Source organism: Sycon ciliatum, chromosome 1 (genome assembly GCF_964019385.1).
Source record: "Sycon ciliatum chromosome 1, ocSycCili1.1, whole genome shotgun sequence".
In the NCBI taxonomy this organism is placed as follows: Eukaryota; Metazoa; Porifera; class Calcarea; order Leucosolenida; family Sycettidae; genus Sycon; species Sycon ciliatum.
This window is the reverse complement of record NC_088643.1, coordinates 90,933,944-90,956,301: the sequence shown is the minus strand read 5'-3', so window position 1 is coordinate 90,956,301 and position 22,358 is coordinate 90,933,944. Positions and strand designations below refer to the sequence as shown.

Genomic DNA, 22,358 nt, shown 5'->3' with positions numbered 1-22,358 from the left:
ATCGACCGCGTGACGCGAGGGTGCTGGAAAAATCTTTCAGGGCAGCCTTTTGCATTTTTTGTCTTTTGCCTAGTTTTGAACTGACCTGCAAATTTGTTGTTGTTCTGTGAAAGCAGTTCAACAGTTTTTCTGTTGTGGGTTTGGAATAAGCTGTGCCACAGCGCCAGCAAAGATGCCGGACCATTTAGGAGATGATATGAGAAAGGTGAAGGATGATGGCGAGAAAGAAGTCATCAAAGGTGAGGAACAGCAGTTAGGAATACGCTTTCTGTGGTTAATCATGACTGGGAAATTTATGATTGGCTCTGCTTATACTTCCTTCTATTTCATCCCATTTGCAGCGTTGGATGAGGGTGATATCGCCATATTGAAAACATACGTAAGAGAGTGATGTTCTGATTAAGTGCCTTATCGCACAGTTGGAATTTTCCTGAAGCCCTTGCATGAAACTTCGGGGTTTGTGTTAGGGTCATCACTTCCTTTTTCCTTCAGGAGTTCCTGAATCTAGTGTATTTCATTGTATTCCACCAAACACAGTCTTAGCAAGAGATAGTCCGTTCCTGGTGCCATACGGTTCCCGAGAGTACCCACTGATATTGGAAAGTCCAATCAACTCACTGTGCTGCAAATTAGCTAGAAGCATTTCAAAATATGTGTATACTGACGGTACTACATGTTGTGGGGGCTAGTGGTATTTTGTCACGGTCTGATTTACTGATCAAGAACTCTGAATGAATATCAAAGCAATCAATTCTATGCTAGGAGTCTTGCAAGAACTCACCGTACTGCTTATCAGTTATACATCCATCGACTGACCAGAATCGTCATCTGGCTTGGACATGCGCCCACAGACTGGCCGGCTTATGCTGCCATATTGTTCCTCAGAAGGGGTAATGAGAGAGAGAGAGAGAGAAAGATCGAAAGATCGCTAGTTGATGAAGCGCTTACACCTACCACCTAGTACTCACCTTTTCTATTTCGACTACTGCAAACCGGGAAACCATTGGTATGAAATCGCAAAAAGTAAGCCGGCACCGAAGCATAGGGCTGTAGTAAAATAGCTAGTGATATTAGGGACCTTTCGCACCACATGTACGGATACGAAACGAATGCTGATTCGTCACCTGGGTTTGAGGATTCGTCAGAGTCCCTGCGGAGAGCTCGTTTTCACGAATGGAAGCCTCTTCATTCGTGGCGCGCTCCGAATCCGTGAGGTACACATTTATTGATCCAGGTACACATGTTTTACCAGGTACACCTTTTTCCGACAATTCCCTTGATTCCATGATCCATGCACGTGTGCGTGTAAACACCCGTACGGCCGTATTCGTAGTTGCCATGCACATTTGCATGACGACTGGCGAAACCTGAATCTATTTTCAACGAAACGATTACGAGCCGAATCAAACTTTCGTTTCGCATTCGATTCGTAGCAAATGCGAAAGGTCCCTATTGACTCCAATCACAAACTTGTCCAAGTGCAAATCGCCCTTTGCTCGAAAAATCGAAAACTAAAACCACGCCAAAGTTTCCCGGTTTACAGTATAGTAGTCATTTGCAGTGATACATGCCTTTTGCTTCGGGTAACATGGCCAGAAAAATACTGGTCGGTCAGTCGGCTTTCTTTTTTTCTCGTTCTTTTTTTTGCTAATGTTATATGCGTGCCAGATCTAATTATTGGTATGCACGTGTGTACAGTACACAGCCCAGATACAATATGTAAGGTCAATAAAGCAGGCATGCGTACATATTAGCATTCTCAATCAACAGCTCGATCAGGCCGCCAGGAACAGTCAAACGTGTCTCTCTCTCAGACACCCAGCAGAACATCATTCTCCGGATTGAATTAAAATAATATAATATAATTATTAAGCCCCGTTTCGGTAGAGGAAGCAAGCACTGCTTTGAAGCGAGCGACGCCTTCTGGATGAAGAGTTTCCAACGAATTGCTCGGGGTGCAGTCCTCCGTGACTCTAACAACGCGACTGTTGATGACGGTCCGGCATGGCATTGTGCTCATGTTTGCTACTTCTGTTTGCTTCACATTGTCCTCAGGGTGTTGGTGCGTATGACCAGCAGTTGAAATCAACTGAGGAGGACATCAACAATACTTTGAAGAGAGTGAATGAGCTGACAGGTAAGGAGATGACCTAGGATACATCCTACTTTGCTTGTTTCTCATGGAGATGAGGAGAGGAGAGGGGATGAGCACAGCCCTCACTACTTTGAACTCATTGAAGCTAAATGTCTCTAACACCTCCTGTCCATATGGTCAGATTGGACTACAGACTACCTTTACCTTCACCATGGAGATGGGCTGTGTGAGGACTGGACTGGTAGCGGTAGCAAATAGTGTGGCTGTTACTCGTGTTCTGTGTGTGTATGTGCGTGTGGGGGGGGGGGGGGGGTGCAGGCATGGGTGTCTGCGTGTGTGTCTATGTGTGGCTCCCAAGCAGAGCTGTACAGTTGCCTGGTGTAGTTGAAGTGGGGTGGTATACATGTATGCCGGTGTACACTGGCATAATATGATTCTGGTAAATGGCCTTTGTTGTAGCAGTGAATTGTGCGCGATGAATATTGGACATGCTTGATGGATCATTTGTGAGCTTATGTTATTATGTTTGTGTTTAGGTGTGAAGGAGTCTGACACTGGACTGGCACATCCTGGAATGTGGGACTTGTTTTCCGATAAAATGTCAATCACATCAGAACAGCCCCTGCAGGTCAGTGGCTGTGGCTGTGATAGCATGATCTGTAAATGTGGCAAGGCCCAACTGGCTGCCACAATGATAGATGCGGAGGCATTTTTTAAACTCTATTTGAACTGCAACACTGTATCCGCTTGAGCTGCATTGCGTTGCCGTTGGGCCATGACTATGAATCTATGATATCTACTGAACCAGAAAACCAGCTGAAAATGTAGAGAATAACGTTGTCGCCCTTCGCTGATTATGACGCTAAGCCCCGTGAACACGTTAGCAACTTGATAGGTTCTGCTGAAAGAAGGTTCCCAAGACCTCTTTTATACGTGTGAATTAATATGCCAGTATATGGACAGAAAAATAGTTTCGCGTTAGTGTTCAAAAACACGGCCAGTCAGTTATCACAAGGAAATGAATTTTTCGGTTTGGCCTTGTTTACTCTTTTCGGATTAGTGAATGGTGATATTCTATGTGTGTATGATGTGTGTGTAGGTGGCTCGGTGCACTAAGATTATCAATGCCGACACAGATGATGCAAAGTACATTATCAATGTCAAGCAGTACGCAAAGTTTGTTGTGGATTTAGCGGATAAAGTGGCACCCACTGATATTGAAGAGGGCATGAGAGTAGGGTAAGGCACACTTGGGTCTTTCTGTGTGTGTGTGTGTGTGTCTCTCTCTCTCTCCCTCTCTCTCTCCTCTCTCTCTCTCTCTCTCTCTCTCTCTCTCTCTCTCTCTCTCTCTCTCTCTCTCTCGTGTGTGTGTGTGTGTCTGGGACAGTTGGAGACTGAATCGCTTTGCTATGCAAATGATACATTGGGGTCCGCATTGCAGTCAGTAACCATGTGCATGCTGCTCTATGTGTGTCTTCATTGTTGTTTGGTCTTCTAGTGTTGACCGCGACAAGTATCAGATTCACATTCCCCTGCCTCCCAAGATTGACCCAACGGTCACCATGATGCAGGTTAGTTCAGTTTGAGATCGTGGTATGTTATGTCTGATACTGGTATATCATACATGTGCTTGCATTGTCTACCTGCTGCAAGAGGTGCTTTCAACACCAATGGCAATGGGCCGTTAGAGAGGGTCAGCGAAAACAAAAGTCCGTACCTGTTTTCACATCTTTTCTATAAGCACGAGTCGTACACACTTTCACAGTTCGGGATGCAAAATTGCCATGGTACGCAAAATTAATTTTCAATAGTGTACTTTTTAACGTGCTCTTCAGTAATTATGTCAATCGACTGCACAATATCTTCATGGATATCTGCAGAACAACTTTTTCGTGATATTTTTGGCATTATTTTCTGCAGCTGTTGAAACGAATATTTCTGAGAACTTTATTACAAGTACTTGCTGGATTGGTTGAGCAGGATACATGCCCATCATGTCATTGAATCTTTCTGTAATGCAGCAATAGTCACAAAGTTGTGTGTTACCCGTTTCAGGTGGAGGAGAAACCTGATGTTACCTATGCCGATATCGGTGGCTGCAAGGAACAGATCGACAAGATGAAAGAGGTTGTGGAAACCCCTTTGCTACATGTAAGGTTTGCCTTCTGTATCTTTTGTTTTGCAGTAGAATTCCTCATCAGACTGAACTTGCGCTTGAAAGTAAATTGTTATAGTGGTTATGTGAATCGTGTCATGATGGCGAGTCACCGCAACCGCTTATGGGCGCTGTGTATACAGCGTGAGTCAGCACTGTGTTGTGGTATAGTAGTGTGTAAGTAATGAGCTGCTTGTCCATTTCACTTCATTGCTTGGGCACGATGTGCTTATGTCCAGTTTCTGTTATTATGGACATTTGCTTTGTTTCTCTAGCCGGAACGGTTCATCAATCTTGGTATCGATCCACCGAAAGGCGTCTTGCTTTATGGACCGCCTGGTACAGGAAAGACCCTGTGCGCTAGAGCTGTGGCCAACCGTACCGATGCCTGCTTCATCCGAGTCATTGGCTCTGAGCTGGTGCAGAAATACGTTGGCGAGGTGAGTACACCTCTCTCTCTCTCTCTCTCTCTCTCTCTCTCTCTCTCTCTCTCTCTCTCTCTCTCTCTCTCTCTCTCTCTCTCTCTCTCTCTCTCTCTTTTCTCTTTGTGTCATATCAACACTGACAGCACTGGTAACTGTTATGTTGGTGAGTCGGTGATGTTAGTCCTGGCAGTGGTCACGTTGGAGGTACACATTCCATTTTTGGTTTTGGTATTGGAATTGTTGCTCTTGTACAGGGTGCTCGGATGGTGCGCGAATTGTTTGAGATGGCTCGCACTAAGAAGGCATGCATCATTTTCTTTGATGAAATTGACGCAATTGGCGGTAAGCGTGTTCATCAACTTGTGCGCATGTGTTCCATTGTCGTGCATTTTTCCCACACCTGTTACCAGTATGAATTAGTAGCAGTGGCCTCGACCTCTTACCATGATGGAATAGACATCCAGTAACAATTGAGTGAGAGTAAAATATTCACTAGGACTTTAATGTCGTTAGGGGTCGTCCGTAATTATCGAAAAATTAAAAAATCCGTCCTCGTGCAAAATTGTCTCTGACCCACCCACCCACCTCCCATTTTTCCCATTAATTTTTTGATCTTTACCGATGCCCAGCTCGAAAATAAGAACTCCTGACCCCATGTTCACTGATTCAGTGATTGCACCTACATGTACATGTACATGTATGTCAAGTACTAGTAGCTAAGTAAAGTGAGTAGGTCTACCGACGGCCATGCACGTCCTACAACTACAAAAGAGTCATGTACCGGTATATCATACTGGTGTTTGCGATCCTACACTACGTCTACAGTGCACTACATGTCAGTGCAACAAGTGTATGAAAGTCACTGACGAAAAAAAAAAAAAAAAAAAAAAAAAAAAAGGACGAAAAATCGAAAAATTAAATTCCGCCAGCGCTCTTGACCACCCACCCCCTTTCTGCCTGAGGACGGATTTTTTAATTTTTCGAAAAATACGGACGACCCCTTAGGTAACCTGATGGATTATCCATCCAGTACGAGGTGATTATCCTTTTTTAAGCATGATTGTAAAATCGTACAATATCGGGGTGTCAGTGCGCATGTGTATACATTTTTTGGCCTCACTCAGAAGATGATCCCTTTCTTTCTATCTTCACCAAGTTTCAACTGAATATGACTATCATAACGCCCCAAGGAATGGATTACATTTGGGTTGATATGATGCTATGAATATGAACGTTTTAGATTCTAAGCATTGTGTAAAATGACTATGTTTAGTGTTATTTCATCGCATTCTTCCATTCTCCACACATACATGTACATGCTAGAACAGTGACAAGTACTAATGCCAAAAAAACAAAGTCTTCCGCAAGCAATTAGAGCCCTAAAGAAGTGGCTTCCCAGCATCCACTGAAACCAAAAAGTTTTAAAGAACCACAACATGTGCATTACAATTGAAATAGAGCATGGCCCGGGTCTGGCAACACCATAGAAGCATGATTACTTGAAGATCATAGTAGCGTGTGGACTATGAACAGAACAATGAACCGGAATAAATAAGAAAGAAGACACCTCTTGCGGTCCATTTCCAGCCGGACCTGGTTTTTCATCTTAATGCCATAGCGGTTCCTGAACGAGTAATACCAAGCATAGGTTACGTGCTTGTCCTTGAACAAGTCAGCTAGCTCAGTTCCTTTGATGAGGTGGTTAGCTGCACCAACTATCAGCGACTTGCCTGCCTTTAGGTTCAGAGCACGTAATTTCTGTACGAACTCCACAAGTTGGACTTCATATCGCATTGGCAACTTCGCTCTCTGGCCAGTTCTGCATGGTGTCTGGACATTCACGACGGTAACATCAGGTTCCAGCGAAGCCTCATATTCTCTCAACTTCTGGTGAAGTGTCGTGTCAGACACTTTGATGTTCATCAAGGCTAACAGCTCAGATGCTCTGCGCCCATCCTTCCGCAGATTGCCCGTGTGCATTGACTGCACAGCCCATTTCACGCCCTCACGATACATGCCCACCAATCCATGTGTCCCATACTTGACATTGTCACCAGGACGTGTGCATTTGGCTTTGATGGCAGCCTCCACTGTTGCCATGTCAAACTCTATGGTACCAGGTGCAGATGGTGTGGTCACTGAACCATTGTCGTGAACATCTGGCAGACGTGGAGGAGGAAGGTGCCCACTCTTGATGTTTGACAACACGCCAGACACCTCCAGTTCCTTCTCTATATGTCGGAACATCTGCCGACTCACGTCAAATGCATTTGCCGCAGCGGCCTTCGAACGAAATGCACTGCTCGTTACAGGAGAATAAAATGCTCTGACAGCGAGCGTTGCTCGCTTGCTAGCTGAATCTGTGCTGGGTTCATCCGGCTCAATATTTGATGCCATATCTGTATCAGAAGTCGTTTTATGGCTTTCTTCTCCATTAGCAGATCCAGTGCTGTCGCTACTACTGCTATTACATGAACTTTCTGGGCCTGGTTCGGCCGGCTCCTCACAAACGGGATCCATAAAAGGGCGATTTTACATTATTTCTGCTACTGAAGCGATCGCGAAGAGCGACAAACTGCTCTAAAATAAAGACAAACCTAGTCTTTCAAACAAGTTTTCGTACAACACTCATCAGGAATCGTCGTTGTACTAAAGGACACTGAAACAAAAATTGAACTATTATAGAAAATCTAAGTTAGAGAAATAACACTAAGAGCAACAACAGTGAAATTTACAAGTGTGAATTTTAACAATCAAAGCGAGAAATGAACAAAGGAGAAAGGAAAAAGGAAGGAAAGACAACGTGATAACACATAACAGCAGTACATTACACCTAGAACATTAACGGCCAAGCTTGGCCGCACTAAACACGACACGTTACTTGAACAATTTCAACCCAATTATACTATCTTTCTGTACACACAAATTAGGCTTGTACAGACGCTGATAGATAGCTTCCAACACTTTTAACTGTAGTCCATAACCATGACGACCACGGCACAATACAGTGAACTTGTTTGAATCCCTTTCTTTCTCTACACAATTTCTTCACATTTTTTAAACCTAGTCTTCTTGAACAAAACACATGCTGGGAAAGGAAGATGAAGACCGAGGGAAGTCTCTCACTGTGCTATATTTGGAATATTGTACCGCATGCATTGGATATGTACGAGACGGTTTGCTGATTTTACGCATTTGCTTAGAAACGAAAAATGCTTAGAAATGCATAATCACCTCGTAACGATTAAGTGAGAGTAAATATTCACTAGGATTTTAATGTCATTACGTACCCTGAACTAAATATTATTACAAACTAAAAACTAAAATGGCATACACGTGCACACTATACTGTACAATGTAGTTTGGCGAGGAGTACTGTAAAACGTATGTATCGTTTCACAGCCCGGCGAGTTCTATCTCCGATACTAGTAGGTGTGCCACATTGGTTTCTAGCGAAAAATTTGGCAGCCGCTTTCGAGTTAAACAGATTTTGATGGGCCATGTATGTACTGACAGCCTTTCTGATATATCCTTGACCTTGGCGGAATGGTGTACTTAGTGTCCTTATGTGCTCGTAATGGACACTGCTGTTTGTACATGTTCTATTTTCTAAGCCTTTGATTGATACTAGAGAGGTTCTTTGTCGCGTAAACTGTAGAGAACGCACTGAGATGAAGCCCAAAAGTGTGTGCTTTCAAGTCTTCACTTGGTTTTTCCGTCATGTGGAGCTGAACCTCCAGGGTTCTAGCCAAAGGGGAGTAGGGGGGGGGGGGGGGCAGTGCCCCCATACTCCGTTTGCGCCCCCCCCCCTGTGAAAAAGTGCCGCCCCCTTCTCATTTTCCGATTTTTGTGTTTTTTCACGCCATTCAACGAAAATACAGTCGATAGTCACCACTAGAGGGTTCATAAAGGCACGTTTGTGAGGGGTGAAGTCGGGGGTTCACCCTGTATGTTACATTTTGCATGGCCAGACAATTTTGGACAATGGAAAAAATGGGTCATGTAAGTTTTTCCCATGCCCGCCCCCCTACTATATTGACCTGGCTAGAACCCTGACCTCTGCTGTTGTTATCCAGTGTTCCGTGTCCGCTCTGGATTTCAACACAGTGCTTTCTTGTACTTGTGTGCAACTTGTAACCGTCACCAGGTGAACGTGTGGATGAAGGTGAAGGCGGTGACAATGAAGTGCAGCGTACTATGCTGGAGTTGATTAATCAGCTCGACGGCTTTGATGCTCGAGGAAACATCAAAGTCCTGATGGCAACCAACAGGTATGTAATTTGTGTTTGCAGTAAGGTACATGTACAGGCATGCTTTTAATGGGAAGGTGGTGTCAAATGTAGGATTGCTATGGACTAATTGTTTGTTTTAGTCTTCCTGCATGGGTTACGGTGTATTTGTTACGTGTGACAAGTTTTTAGTGTAAAACGTCTCGTTCTTTTTTGTTTTGCTTTGGTGTGCTTGGTAGACCTGATACCTTGGACCCTGCATTAGTTCGACCTGGTCGTCTAGATCGGCGGATAGAATTTGGCCTTCCGGACCTGGAGGTATGTGCTACTTCTAAGTATTCGAATGTATGCTTGTGCACATTGCCATCACCAGCGCAGAAGGACCAGTTTGGTTTGTTGGTAGAGAGGTTAATCAAGTAATGAACAAGTATGTAGCAAGTGGCCTGGCTGAATGGGGAGTCTGGTGCTTTTGACAGATTCATCCCCAGCTACACTCATAGTGTATTTATTTCACAACTCGCTAAGCCCTGTTTACACTGTACTCATAGTACCCGCTGCACCAGAACCAGGTGCACATGTTGGCTCCAGAGGTACACACTGCACTTGATTACACACAACACAACAACACAACACACAGCAGCAACGATAGGGAGTTCGCAGGTAATGCTACCTGGTTTACTGGATGAGGTTTGTTGTAAGACGAACCGAAAATTTCATTCCCAGACACTCAATGCTAGAGATTACGCTTTGTGGTATCGAATATTCGTGAAGGCAACCGGTGCTCACAGTGAAACATGCTTGGTTGACACAACAAAGTGTAACGTGTTACCGAGAAAGAATCCATCGTTAACTCAAGAAACGTTAGACGTATGTTATTCCTTCTCTTGTCTATACTAGAGGAATAGAAGACAGGTGTGTAATGGCAGGGTCGTTAAACTTTGTGCCCGCTAAGGGGTCATCGCAAAAGTTTTCTGTCGTCCCTGAAACGAACATCGTTCATTTCGTACTTGGACCCCTCCCCTCCCTCTGAAACGAACACAGCTTGCTATGCTGGACGACGAAAATCGCATGGATGCACATGTCGTATGTACAGTGTCGGTCGACTTGCGATTTTGGCTCGCACCCCCTCCCCCCCCCCCAAATGAATCATGTTTGTTTCAGGGACGACAAAAAACTTTAGCGACGACCCCTAAGTGGGATTTTTTGCAAATCGTTTAACTTTAGATTCGTTACACTTTCAACTCTTACAGTATTATCTGGCCTGAGTACTTGATGAAACCGTTATTTTTCTTGTTGTTATTGTTTGCTTCTATAGTTGATAACCTCTGTCTATCCATCTCTTTCTCATCTCGTTGTGCATAGGGAAGAGCACACATATTCAAAATCCACGCCCGTAGCATGAGTGTGGAGCGTGGCATTCGTTACGACCTTCTTGCTCGCCTCTGCCCGAATTGCACCGGTTAGTTGCACGCTCTTGACAACTTCTATTTATGTGTGTCTGCCCAATGTCGGCTGCTGACTTGTGATTGGTATGACTTGCTCTGAAGCGCATACTACATTGTATCTATCTTTCTTGGTGGCTGTATATGAATGCACTGCATGTACTGTTTTTCCAACCAATGACTGTATTGCAAGCCATGAAGTCTATCATTATTCTATTTATATGAATGCAGGTGCTGAACTTCGCAGTGTGTGCACAGAGGCAGGCATGTTTGCAATCCGTGCCCGAAGAAAGGTAAGACTAACTAACCAGGTATAATAGCCATACTGTCGCAGGCTACTGCCCATTGTGCATGCATGGACATGCACTTAGCATCGCTTAGATTTGAAATCATTCCTGCCTGTCGTGATAGTTCACCGAGATATTCCCCCACACCGAGAGTCCCGGTGCATCACACCTTGCAATTCATGACATGATGCCGATACGGAACCACCTGCTTGGGCTTACGGCATACAGCAGCACGACTGGAGATGCGGACTCACCATCAACCATGAGGTGCCTGCCCAGCTTTTCTGGTTCATTGACAAAGGCTGCCCTGTAGCACTGGCACCTCCCACATGATGTGTGACGACAGTCATCCCAACATGGAAGGAGCGTATGACTTTCAACAGCGATCGAAGAACACACCTTTTCCTTGGTCGTGGTGATGCTGCTACTCATGGAGATGGTACAGTATCTCGTATGAGGCGACGAAGCACCTGCGGCATGTTCTGAAATGACTTGGCCAGCAAGTGTGCTACGACAGCCAGAGGAGTTGTCCTGCTTGCCATTGGCTTCGAACAGATTTTACTACCTTTCCAATGAGCTACATAAACAAATTACAAATTGATTTTGCTTTCATGTGCTCGTGTGTCATGTATTTGTTCAGGTGGCAACAGAAAAAGACTTCCTAGATGCTGTACAGAAGGTGATCAAGTCCTATGCGAAGTTCAGTGCCACGCCTCGCTACATGACTTACAACTAAGCATGTATGCCTTCACGTACAGTGTGCTGCTGCTTGTGTAGGTTGGTGAGTGTGTGTGTGTGTGTGTGTGTGCGCGTGTGTGTGCGCGTGTGTGTGTGTGTGTGTGTGTGTGTGTGTGTGTGTGTGCGTGTCCATGCATACTGGTTTATGTACATGTGTATATGTAACTTTTGATAAGCTGAGCCAATCAGTCTTGCTGCACGTTTCAACATTCATGTTTGCACTGGCTGTAGTACTTTGCGCAATTCGTTTCACCATGCAGTTTTGATAGAGGCTTTCTGCCATTCCGGATTCGGCATGGTGCACATACTTCCTTCATGCAGAATTCCAACAATCTTAGTCATATTTTTAAATCTCCGTGTCATTAATATTACAGCCAGTGCTTCATTTCGCTTTTTTTCATCATCATCTTCGCCACATATGTACATACCCTTGTATTCAGGTCTTTATATCTTTACGGATATTCGTTGCTGTTGATTTTCCACGTGTTATGCAGTACCCATGTAGAAACAGCGAGCACCCATACTGTATCTTTTGATGTTTTGTGGGCCCATGGGTCTCATACTTCTACTAGCACAATATCCCGCCGGAGTGCGCTATGACTTCGACCCCTTCCGTGCTGTAGTCGTGGCGTGGGGGCTAATCAGTGATCTCTCCTCGTTGGTGTGCTGTGCAGACCCGGTGCACGTTGTTTCACACTGTATAAGCAGAAAATTTCCTTCCGTACTGTAGTCGTGGCGTGGGGGCTAATCAGTGATCTCTCCTCGTTGGTGTGCTGTGCAGACCCGGTGCACGTTGTTTCATACTGTATAAGCAGAAAATTTCGTCCAACTCCAAAGAAAGGGATTTCGTCCGGTTGTAAATTTCGTCCATGGATCATAATGTATTGAAAAGCTGGACAAATCAATATTAGTCCGGCATTTAATTTAGTCCAACGGCTCGTTGGACGAAAAAGACGACATTAAATTCCAGACGAATACTTCTGCTTGCACAGTACTCTGACATTGTAGATGTTGTGTCTGTACAATGGGGCTTGAGGAACAACTCTCGTGAAAGTTAGAAAATGGTGTGAACATGAGTTAGTCCAAGCCAGAGTGTGCAACTCTGAAAATGGCTTCTGGACAGAACTGGGTACTTATCGTTTGACCAGGAGCTTTTCTTGTTTGTGACTCCCTGGTTTTCGGGACGAAATAGTGGTAGGCTGGTAGCGACTTCGGCGATATGTTTATGGCTGTAGTGGGTCAGTCAAAGTGTGAAGTGAAGTCGGCGGAAAAGCGCAAGCTCCGGTGTGTGGAGCAAACACTTTCCCTGGCCTAAGATTCACCAACTATAAGTAAAATTTAATGATGTCTCCCCCCCCCCCCCTTAGGGAGCCCCCCACATAGCCTTGTCAAGCAGGGAGTAGTACAATACCATTGTACTACTCCCTACTGTCAAGCACCACCTGTACTATATAATTATGTACTAGGCTACAGAGTAAAAAAAACAAAACAATCAATTGTAGATCGAGCGCACGCAGTGTGCATGTGGTGATCATGTAGAGAGCAATTCACCTCGTACAGTACCAAAATGTCCTTTTCATGCACATTGTCATTCCAGCAGAAATTAATCCAGCACCCCCCCCCCCCCCCCCCAGCAGAATCTCCGTAGCACGAATGGTGCCGGATTATAAAGGGACCACTGTACATGTATGTACCTAGAAAAAAAAGGCTGTATGAGTCTTGTCAAGAGTCATACTCTTGATCTTGTTCATGTCCAGTTTCTTGCAAGCTGTTGTTTGTGACAAAGACGTACATGTTCAGCGATACGAGTACAGTCATGTACATTACCAAGAGTAATAAGGGGGTTATGTACTCTTGATATTACTAAGCCATAATAAAGAATTACTACTAAGCCCCGCGCGCTCCGTGTGTTCCATCAGTTATCTGGTTATGGACAATGGTTTACCAGTTATGGATGTGCTTGGCCATTTGTGGATCGTATATCGATTATCTACCTTTTTCACACTCAAGCTTCATCCATTCTATTTCTATGCAAAGCAGTTTGACATGATCAAGAAGAGTCCATGGCCTTTTGCTACATCCGTTTTTACTCGGGTCCTGGATCCATGCCCATGGACTGGCTTGAGGAAGGCTGAATCAGTGAATCATCAGAATGTTGTGTGACTACAAGACTCCACACTGACCACAGTTCCTAGATCCTCCTTCTTTGTCTTGGCCAAGCCATGTGGATCATCTGGTCCTGTCAAAATGCCGTAGCCCTGCGCCGCGTGAATGCGCTTGCGGCACGCGCTTGGTAGCTTCGCTTGTTGTATCGTATACACACTTCGAAGCTTTGGATACGCGCCACGCGGGAAACGGTTGGCGAGAGGAGATTCGAAAAATTTGAATTTTGTGCTTTTGTTTCAGCAGATATGATTTCGCCTAGCTGGAAGATAGCTCTCCGTTTCAACTTCTCTTAGAGTTACCTCTTTTGTTACTTGCCCCTTGACCATGGAAGCTGTGGTGGTGAAACCAGTGAAGACGGTAGCGAAACGGGACTCGAGCAAAGGTACGTTTTCGACCATAGCTTTGGTGTTTATTCCTCAAACCGTTTCCGCGTAAAAGGAGGGGAAGTATACCTGGTAGACATACAACCACACACAAGCCCACTGTATTGTGGTCTAAATAGGAAGCTCTCGTATTGACACCACTAGTCTGTACTGTACATCATGTTGATTTGTGCAGTCCCTTCTGCTGCGTGATGACGATGGTGGTGCTTCAGTGGAAACCGGAGACCTGCTCTTGGACATAGAAGTCTACTACAGACAGTACATGTACTTTGTTGTGCAGCTTGTCTCACCGAAATGATCAGTGGAAGCACGAGTTCATATCCCCGCGGTGTCTTGGTAGAAGTGCTATTCGTTGCCATGATTAAGAAATACATTGATCTTTCATGCTTGTCTTGTAAGTAGTTGACCCTGGTTAGTTACTAGTATTCTGCATGACTATACTATCTTGTGGCTTCCATGTGCAGCTGACAAAGATGCTGATGATGACGTATTTGACTCGGTGGATGTTCTGAACAAAGCCAGGCTACTATCAATGGGAGGCGATGATATGCTGCAAGGACTAGAAAGCTGGCTGAATGAATGCTCCACAGTAACTGGCAGAGTGGCCTCCATTCCTGACGTATTGCATCCCGACAAGGCCACAACCCCAACTACCGATCTTCTACTATCAATACTGGATGGAAAGAAACAAGCAGATGCTGCTGATATGGCGGGTGATGGGAATATGTTTGATGTCTATGCACGCCTGCTCAATAATGCTTCCATACCCAGTCTAAGTGGCTCCGGAGCTGGTGCAGATTTGAACTACTCCACCAGGACTTCTCTGTCCTTGTCTTCATATCTGCCAAATACTGGACCCATGGCGGCAAGTCAGGATCCATTGGGGCACCAGCTGCCTTCAATGCCCAACTATCAGATGGAGAGTACCCAAGTTCCCAACACACAGATTCGGTATGGCGTTCCAGGATTTCTTCCCAGCAACACCCTGTCTTCTCAGCAGCAGCAGCAACGTCAGCAGCAGCAGCCAACCTTGTTGCAGAATCGCTCTGATCCGACACATAATACGAATGATCCTCAAGACTCTAGGTCGACAAAGGACGGTAGAACATCACCAGGTTCTCAAGAATCACAGTCGACAGCATCAAACACTCATCCCCAACAAGAGTTTTCTGAACTGGCAGAGAACCAGAAAGATCTTTTCGAAGAGTTGATGTCAGAGGCAGGTACTATACCAGCCGAGCCCCACCAACACTACCCTTGGGTACAGCTACCTGGAGAGGGCAACCCTAATCTGTATCCACTAGTTGGAGTTAAGCCCGCGCCCACACTACCGCTACCCAGCATGCATTATTCACCATATGGCTTGCCACCGGCGATGGCCTCATCAGCAGAGCAAGCAATGTCACAGGTTCCCTTACAGCAGCAGGATCGGCCGCCACACCCTATCGCCTACTCGTCGCCTTACTCCAGGCTGCCAGCTCCTCCATTAGCATACATGCCGTCCGCCTACCATCATCCCATGTACCACCACCACCCGCATCCGTACATGCCACCAAATTACCCACCAATGGCAGCGCAGCATCAAGCTGCTGCTGCAGCGGCTCTGATGGCACAAGCTGCTGCTTTGGCCCAAGGCTCATATCTCCCTGCACCAGTGCATCATCCGTTTTCCGGATTTGCGTCAGCGAAAGCACCCACGCCTGCAGAGTATGAGAAAGCAGTGAAAGAGCACCTGCAGCGCATCAAGTTAAGCCCCCATCGTCCACCCACTACCATGAGTCGAGCGTTATCGATGAAAGCCTCGATTAGCAAGAAGATTAAGCCTACCATCAAGCGCGCATCGTCGCAGAAAGCAGCCAACCGCTATATTGTGCCCGAAGCTGCTGCCGAAAAATCCACCTTGATGTACACACCAACATCAGTAGTTGCAGCACTTGAGTCAACAACAGTGGATAGCGTCACGAGTACGAATGCAAATGCAGCATCTGCAACCGTGACAACTCCAATAGCCAGTAAAACAGCAATCAGTCGTCACAAGAAATTGCTCCGACCAGCGAAAAGGTTCATGCAGAATTTGCGCTCCTAGACTCTATTGACCAGCTTGCAACAACTGCTGAAATCTGTTGCCGTGACAACAGCTCCGTAAATGATTATGACCTATTTTCAATATTCCATTCACTTGCTTCTTCAAACCATCACAAACACACGGTTCCATCACTTCAAATGATTTTTCACAGAACACATCTTGTCCTTGCTTTAGTATTTATACTTATTTAGTTTTGAACCCCATGGCCGGCCACGCCAGGTCCCGAGTCATATGCTGCCGACGTATGTTTATTTTTTTAACTATCCAATTTAACTCTAACAGTGAAATGTGAAGAATAATGTTCTCTTGTCTTCAGCCTGATTTTTTCCCTCCTGCAACTGATAGCTACCGTGCTGTGTAGCGGCATCAGTGTAGTTTTAAACTCTTACTACAATGTATATCTACACGGCTAGTTTTTCTATCAGTATTCTCAATACGAACTTAGAAGAACCAACTTCAGTATTCTCATTATTTTCTTGTTTATAGTGAACACTTGAAACGAGCAATTTCATCTAATGCTCCTTGCATTTGAAACCTGAAAGGAGACGTGGGTTGATTGTAATGTATTTGTGACTATAGAGCTACTGAATAGTGGATCCGATTGAGTTTGCAAGTGTGTCACAGTGTGTGTCACAGTGTGTGCCTTGTGGAGCTGAATGAATGTAAAGTTCTGGCAGGTGAAGCTCTCAAACTCAGTCTGAAAGGGGTCTGGGTACTGGGCAATGACTCCCTGGTACTGAGTAATCGAAAAAGATGATCTTCACGGTTTCAGCCCTTCGCATAACCAAGACTCTTGATAACACTATTCAAGAGTGCATAGCCATCAGGACTTGCTATCGTTATGAGAGGCTTTTGGAGAACAAAACACCCTTTTTACATGTAGTTTTAGATTTTACCAGCTCATCATGCGATCAGAGCGCAGGAGTCGACTAGTCGTAAAGCTAGCCGAGTGTTATATCAAGAAGAGGCAAGGGACACTCGTATAGTAATAATAGTCCATTCTTGGTGTTACGACTTCCTACAATCTACATGTTTACTTTTATGGGCATATAGCAGGTTCGTATGAGTACGACTCCGAGACTCGACTACGAGCTCATGACGTTTTATCCAAATACCGGTGTCCATATCTGCTACTGTATACATGTAGCCACAGAGTTATTTTAGCGTCCTCTGAGCGCCTGCTGCGGTTGGGTGAGCTCGATGAGCATGAGAAAGGCCAAAAGTCAAACAAGTGAAGCAGGTGGAAACAAAAACTCTTGGCAGCGTTGTTTGAACAACGTCAGTGTGTTTGAGCTGTTGGTTCATTTGCAGTTTTTTATTTTTACTCTGCGTATTACAGCTGGAGATCTCCTAGCAGTAGCAGCGGAGGATGCCGAATGGGCTCTGAGCAATGTTTGCGTTGGGGGAAGAAGACCCAGCGGAGGTCTACGCTGCCTTGTCCCAGCCAATTGACGTCGATTGCTTGTTGCCAACTGGTGTGCTCATTCCTCTGAGATGTCGACCTGACAACACATTGGAAACGATCAAGGCCAGGCTATGGCGTGAGGCGGAAGTGAAAAGCCAATATCCTCTCTTTCATCAGCTGAAGGAGTCTTCCAAGTATGTATTTGTCGGCATCAACAAGAATGCCGAGACGGAAGAGTTAGTGGAGGAGAAGAAACGTTTCTGTGATTGTGAATTATTCCATCCACTACTCAAGGTGGTGGAACGTATTGGTGATCAGGAAGAGAAGTTGCTGAACGCTGAGATCGGTACATTGATTGGCAAACGCCTTCATGAGTTTGACGAGCTGGGTCTGGAGGTTCAGGATTTCCGTTACGAGATTCAGCAGCATTGTGTCGGTGTTGTGGAATCAAGAAATCAAACAGCAGAGAGCCTGCTGAGATGGTCCTATCCACCGGATCTTGAACTCACTCCCGATGTGCCTCCGAGTTTGAAGAAGAAGCTGCACAATGGAGAGCAGATCCTGCTGGACCTGAAGAACCCGAAAGGCCAGGTTGCATCCATGACGGTGAAAATCTCCTGGACTGCCATGCAGTTCTTGAAGTCGATCATTCCCGCCGATGAGAACCCTGGCGACTGTGTTCTGAAGGTGTGCGGCCATGTGGAATACTTCACAGAGAGCAATGTACCGCTGTCACAGTATCGCTATATTCGCAACTGCCTGGCTAAGAGTCAGCGGCCAATGCTGATAACAGTGCGCAAGAGTGGACTGCTGAGTGGCATTCAAATCGACAAGTTCCGCATGGACAATAAGCTACGGCAGACCTACGCCTCCAGTACAATATCTCAACGACCAGACCAAGTTATATCACTCTGGTCAGTGGCTTCAAAGGTTACCATTCGTTTGCTCAAGGCTACCAATCTAAACTCTGACAGTATCTTGGTCAGGGCCGGCATCTACCATGGAGCTGAACCACTATCTGACATTCGCACCTCCAAAATTGTCACCAATAATGGCGGTGAATGTGCAGTTAATGATGTCTTGATGTTCGATGTGGATGTCCGTGATCTGGCCAGAAACTGCCGCCTGTGCTTTGTGATTTGTGGCACATCGGGTTCAGACGGCGCTGGCAAGAAAGGGAAGTCTGGTATATTCAGCAAGAAGAAGGAGCAGATACCACTGGCCTGGGTCAATCTGAACGCATTCGATTACAACGGCAAGCTACGCTCCAGTACGCATGCACTACAGTGCTGGTCGGTGGATGGTGCCTTGGAGGACACACTCAACTTTATGGGAACGACCGTTGAAAATCCCGACAGCACGTGTCCAGTACTGCACATTGAGCTATCTCCATTCTCTCTCCCAGTGCATTATCCAAGCCTGGAAGAAATGAGCAGTACTGTGCACAGTCCGTCACCACCGTCCCCTGGTTTCCAACCAGCAGGCAAGGAACATCTGATGAAGATCGTCGAGATGGATCCACTGGCGGAACTGGAGGATCAGGACATGGAAGCGTTGTGGCGCAGCCGTGAGTTCCTCGCCACCATTCCGCAGTCACTGCCCAAGCTTCTCAAGTCAGTCAAGTGGAATAACCGCGAGTGTGTGGCTAGAATGCTGGTGCTGCTACAGTCATGGACAGCTCTGCCGCCAGAACAAGCATTGGAGCTTCTTGACTATCAGTATGCTGATCAGAACGTGCGCAACTTTGCTGTCCAGTCGCTGCACTCATTCACTGATAACGAGCTGATGCACTTCTTGCTACAACTCGTGCAGGTGTTGAAGTATGAATCCTATCTGAACTGTGATCTTGGCAAGTTTCTGCTTTCTCGTGCTCTGAAAAACCAGAAGATCGGTCACTTCCTCTTCTGGCATTTGCGTGCTGAGATGCATCAAGCGCCAGTGGCTGTTCGCTTTGGTCTGCTATTAGAGGCATACTGCAGAGGTAGTATGGGCCATATGCAGTCACTGCTGTGTCAGCAAGAGGCACTGTCCAAGCTGCGCTCCGTCACTGAACTGCTCCAAAGCAAGACGCTAAAGGAACGACCCAAGGGTATGCGAGCCATGCAGGAAACTCTGGAGACACCACAGTACCAGGAGGCATTATCTAACCTGGTATCCCCGCTCAGTCCATCCTATCGGCTGCACAGTTTGAAGCTGGACAAATGCAAGTTCATGGACTCAAAGATGAAGCCTCTCTGGTTGGTTTACAAGAATGCTGACGAGGATGGAGCAGACGTCTATCAGATCTTCAAGAACGGTGATGACCTTCGCCAGGACATGCTGACGCTGCAGATTATTGGCATCATGGATAGCATGTGGCGAGCTCAAGGTCTTGACATGCGCATGATCCCATACGGCTGCCTCTCTACTGGCGACCAAGTCGGTCTGATTGAAGTCGTTCTGCAGGCCAACACTGTTGCCAAGATTCAGAAAGCCAAAGGCGGTGGTTCTCGTGGCGCTTTTGACAAAAGCACACTCTACAAGTGGCTACAGGAGAAGAATGCCGATAAGGTTCAACTGGATGAAGCGATCGACACGTTCACATATTCCTGTGCTGGTTACTGTGTGGCGACGTATGTCCTGGGAATCGGTGACCGTCATTCTGACAACATCATGCTAAAGGAAACTGGTCAGCTCTTCCACATTGACTTTGGCCACTTCCTTGGAAACTTCAAGAGCAAGTTTGGTGTGCGCAGAGAACGCGTGCCATTTGTCTTGACCGATGACTTTGTCTATGTCATCACACGCGGAAAGGATGATCAGAAGGAGGTGGATAAGTTCCGTCGGCTCTGCGAGGAAGCATTCTTGCTGCTGCGACGCAAGGGCAGTCTGTTGATCAATCTCTTTGCAATGATGCTGTCAACTGGCATTCCAGAATTACGCTCCCTGGATGACATTAACTATGTCCGAGATGCCCTTGTGCTTGGCTCATCTGACGAAGAGGCACTAGCCAGTTTCCGCAAGAAATTCAACGAAGCTATCAAGAACTCTTGGAGTGTATCCTGGAACTGGTACATCCACAATGTCGTTCGCAACTGAGGGTGCGGCTGTGTATCATGTCATTCTACAGTTTGGAATAGCTGTCTCTACTTTCTCTACTGACCTTTTGTCAGGCTGTGGTACCAACCAGTCAGTATTTACTGTTGATGTACTTTTATTTGGGCCTGGATATCGGAGATTTGCCTCGAATTTATTTTGCTGCCAACATCGGTATGTTTTTAAATGTTTGCTTGAAGTTGTGTATGTCATGATCAGCTCTGACAGACCTATCGATCATTGTTATTATAGTTTTAAAATAGCCTTGAATCAAGAAGATTTAGTTCAACTGACTTCTTTTACCAGTATATCTTTTAACCATGTTTTACTATATCTCCGTTATCTCCTGAAATCATGCAAATACATGCAAAACAATGCGTTGTGAATATTTTGTACTTCGAGTATTCATTTTCCACTTCAAGTATTTTTGAAGTTTGCTACGCTGAGTTGGTCATTTGTATCCTGCTAAGCCTGATCCTTTTACCCGTAGTCTATTTTTGGATAGGTTGTAGTTATTTCTGCTCCCGCATCTCGCATCTAGGGTATCTTGATGCTCAGTAGTGGAAAGCCTCTGATCCCCATTATATCATTCTAGATCTTGGTACAGTTACTAGTACATGTAGTTGCTTTTCTCTCTCCCTCGCCCGATGCCCTCCATACCAGGTATTGCTGCATGCTGTTGGAGCAAGCCCACTCTCTGTACTTCCAATAGAATTATTGTTTTTTACATGACGAGCACCTGTCTTACAAAATCTTCCCTGTGACCTGTATGTTGTGAGTAAACACCAAACTCAATTTTGACAAAAAAAGTGGCAATATGTCCCTTGACCGTGAGCTCACTGTTATGTTTGTGCTGTGGTGGTGTGTTATGCAGTTAGCCAGATCAAAGCACATGGAATTATTGTATGTATGCCTCCTTGCTGATGTGCCTTGGGTAAACAAAGTGGCCCTCGAACTGCATGGCGGTGCTCAATCTTGTCTGCATCGTCGCCTTTGCTTCCCCGACTGAAGTCAGGTACCCATCGTAGGTGAGCCGATTGCATGCACGGGGGTGATGATGCTAATAATTATTATTATAGGAGTCCAACCGCTACATGTATTATCAAGAGTACATAACCCCGAGGTTAAGTACTCTTGGTATTAGGGAGGTTCTGCTCTACGTGTTGGGAACGCGACGCAAAGAATCACGCGAACTTTCTTCGCGTTCCCGTAACGTTAAGAAATGCTGTTCTGCTCTACGTTTCACCTAGAGAAGTCACGTGGAATGTGTACTGGGAATTTCCCCTTCCATATTTGGCAATTTTCTGCAAGCAGTTGATCGATACCCAGCAAATCCGTATGCATTTTCTCTGCGTGTGCCACAACGTAGAGAACCCCATCTCCGCGTAGAAATCTGGAGCCAAAACACGCGAAGCCGTAGACTCTAACCGAGACACCTGCTCTCTACGTGATTTCTCTACGTTTCACGTATAGCAGAACCTCCCTACAATGTGCTAACGTCACGTCTAGAAGGCCACGGCTGTAACAACCTTGTCTACCATGCACGCACCCCTGCCTTTTTTTGCATTAAAATGATAGCTTGCATGCCGTCCTACCGGTAGGCCCGCTACTGGCGCTAGACACTAGCACATGCTCCGGTCGGCCCGCTAGACATTATGTCCAAAGTGAATTTTGACCATGGCACATCGATCATGGTGAGGACTTATTGTCTTTCTCAGCTTGCCATGTCAGTGGAATGCAAGATTCCATACTCTACTCCGCAATTGCCATGGTATTTCGCACTATGCCTTGTACGATCACGTCTAAAATTTGTGGACTCCTTCGTAACCCCCTAGCAACAGTTTAAGGTAAGGTTTTAGGTAAAATGCTAGA

At 45.7% G+C, this 22,358-nt stretch overlaps 3 protein-coding genes across 3 annotated transcripts; all 3 read left to right on the top strand.

Moving 5' to 3' along the window:
• The first annotated feature begins 67 nt into the window (after window positions 1-67).
• LOC135806419 (26S proteasome regulatory subunit 7) lies at window positions 68-11,977 on the top strand. The gene is made up of 14 exons (XM_065320598.1): window positions 68-239; window positions 342-379; window positions 2,056-2,137; window positions 2,632-2,723; window positions 3,195-3,334; window positions 3,594-3,666; window positions 4,151-4,246; window positions 4,526-4,690; window positions 4,930-5,017; window positions 8,823-8,946; window positions 9,144-9,222; window positions 10,267-10,363; window positions 10,578-10,639; window positions 11,274-11,977. Exons 1-14 carry the CDS (start codon window positions 173-175, stop codon window positions 11,367-11,369), a joined length of 1,299 nt encoding a protein of 432 aa, XP_065176670.1. The 5' UTR covers window positions 68-172; the 3' UTR covers window positions 11,370-11,977.
• Window positions 11,978-13,656: 1,679 nt separating this feature from the next.
• On the top strand, window positions 13,657-16,567 carry LOC135806413 (uncharacterized). Its single transcript, XM_065320592.1, has 2 exons — window positions 13,657-13,919; window positions 14,385-16,567. Exons 1-2 carry the CDS (start codon window positions 13,862-13,864, stop codon window positions 16,004-16,006), a joined length of 1,680 nt encoding a protein of 559 aa, XP_065176664.1. The 5' UTR covers window positions 13,657-13,861; the 3' UTR covers window positions 16,007-16,567.
• A 711-nt stretch (window positions 16,568-17,278) lies between these two features.
• LOC135806412 (phosphatidylinositol 4,5-bisphosphate 3-kinase catalytic subunit alpha isoform-like) lies at window positions 17,279-21,305 on the top strand. The gene has a single exon (XM_065320591.1). It carries the CDS (start codon window positions 17,397-17,399, stop codon window positions 20,487-20,489), a length of 3,093 nt encoding a protein of 1,030 aa, XP_065176663.1. The 5' UTR covers window positions 17,279-17,396; the 3' UTR covers window positions 20,490-21,305.
• Window positions 21,306-22,358: the final 1,053 nt, after the last annotated feature.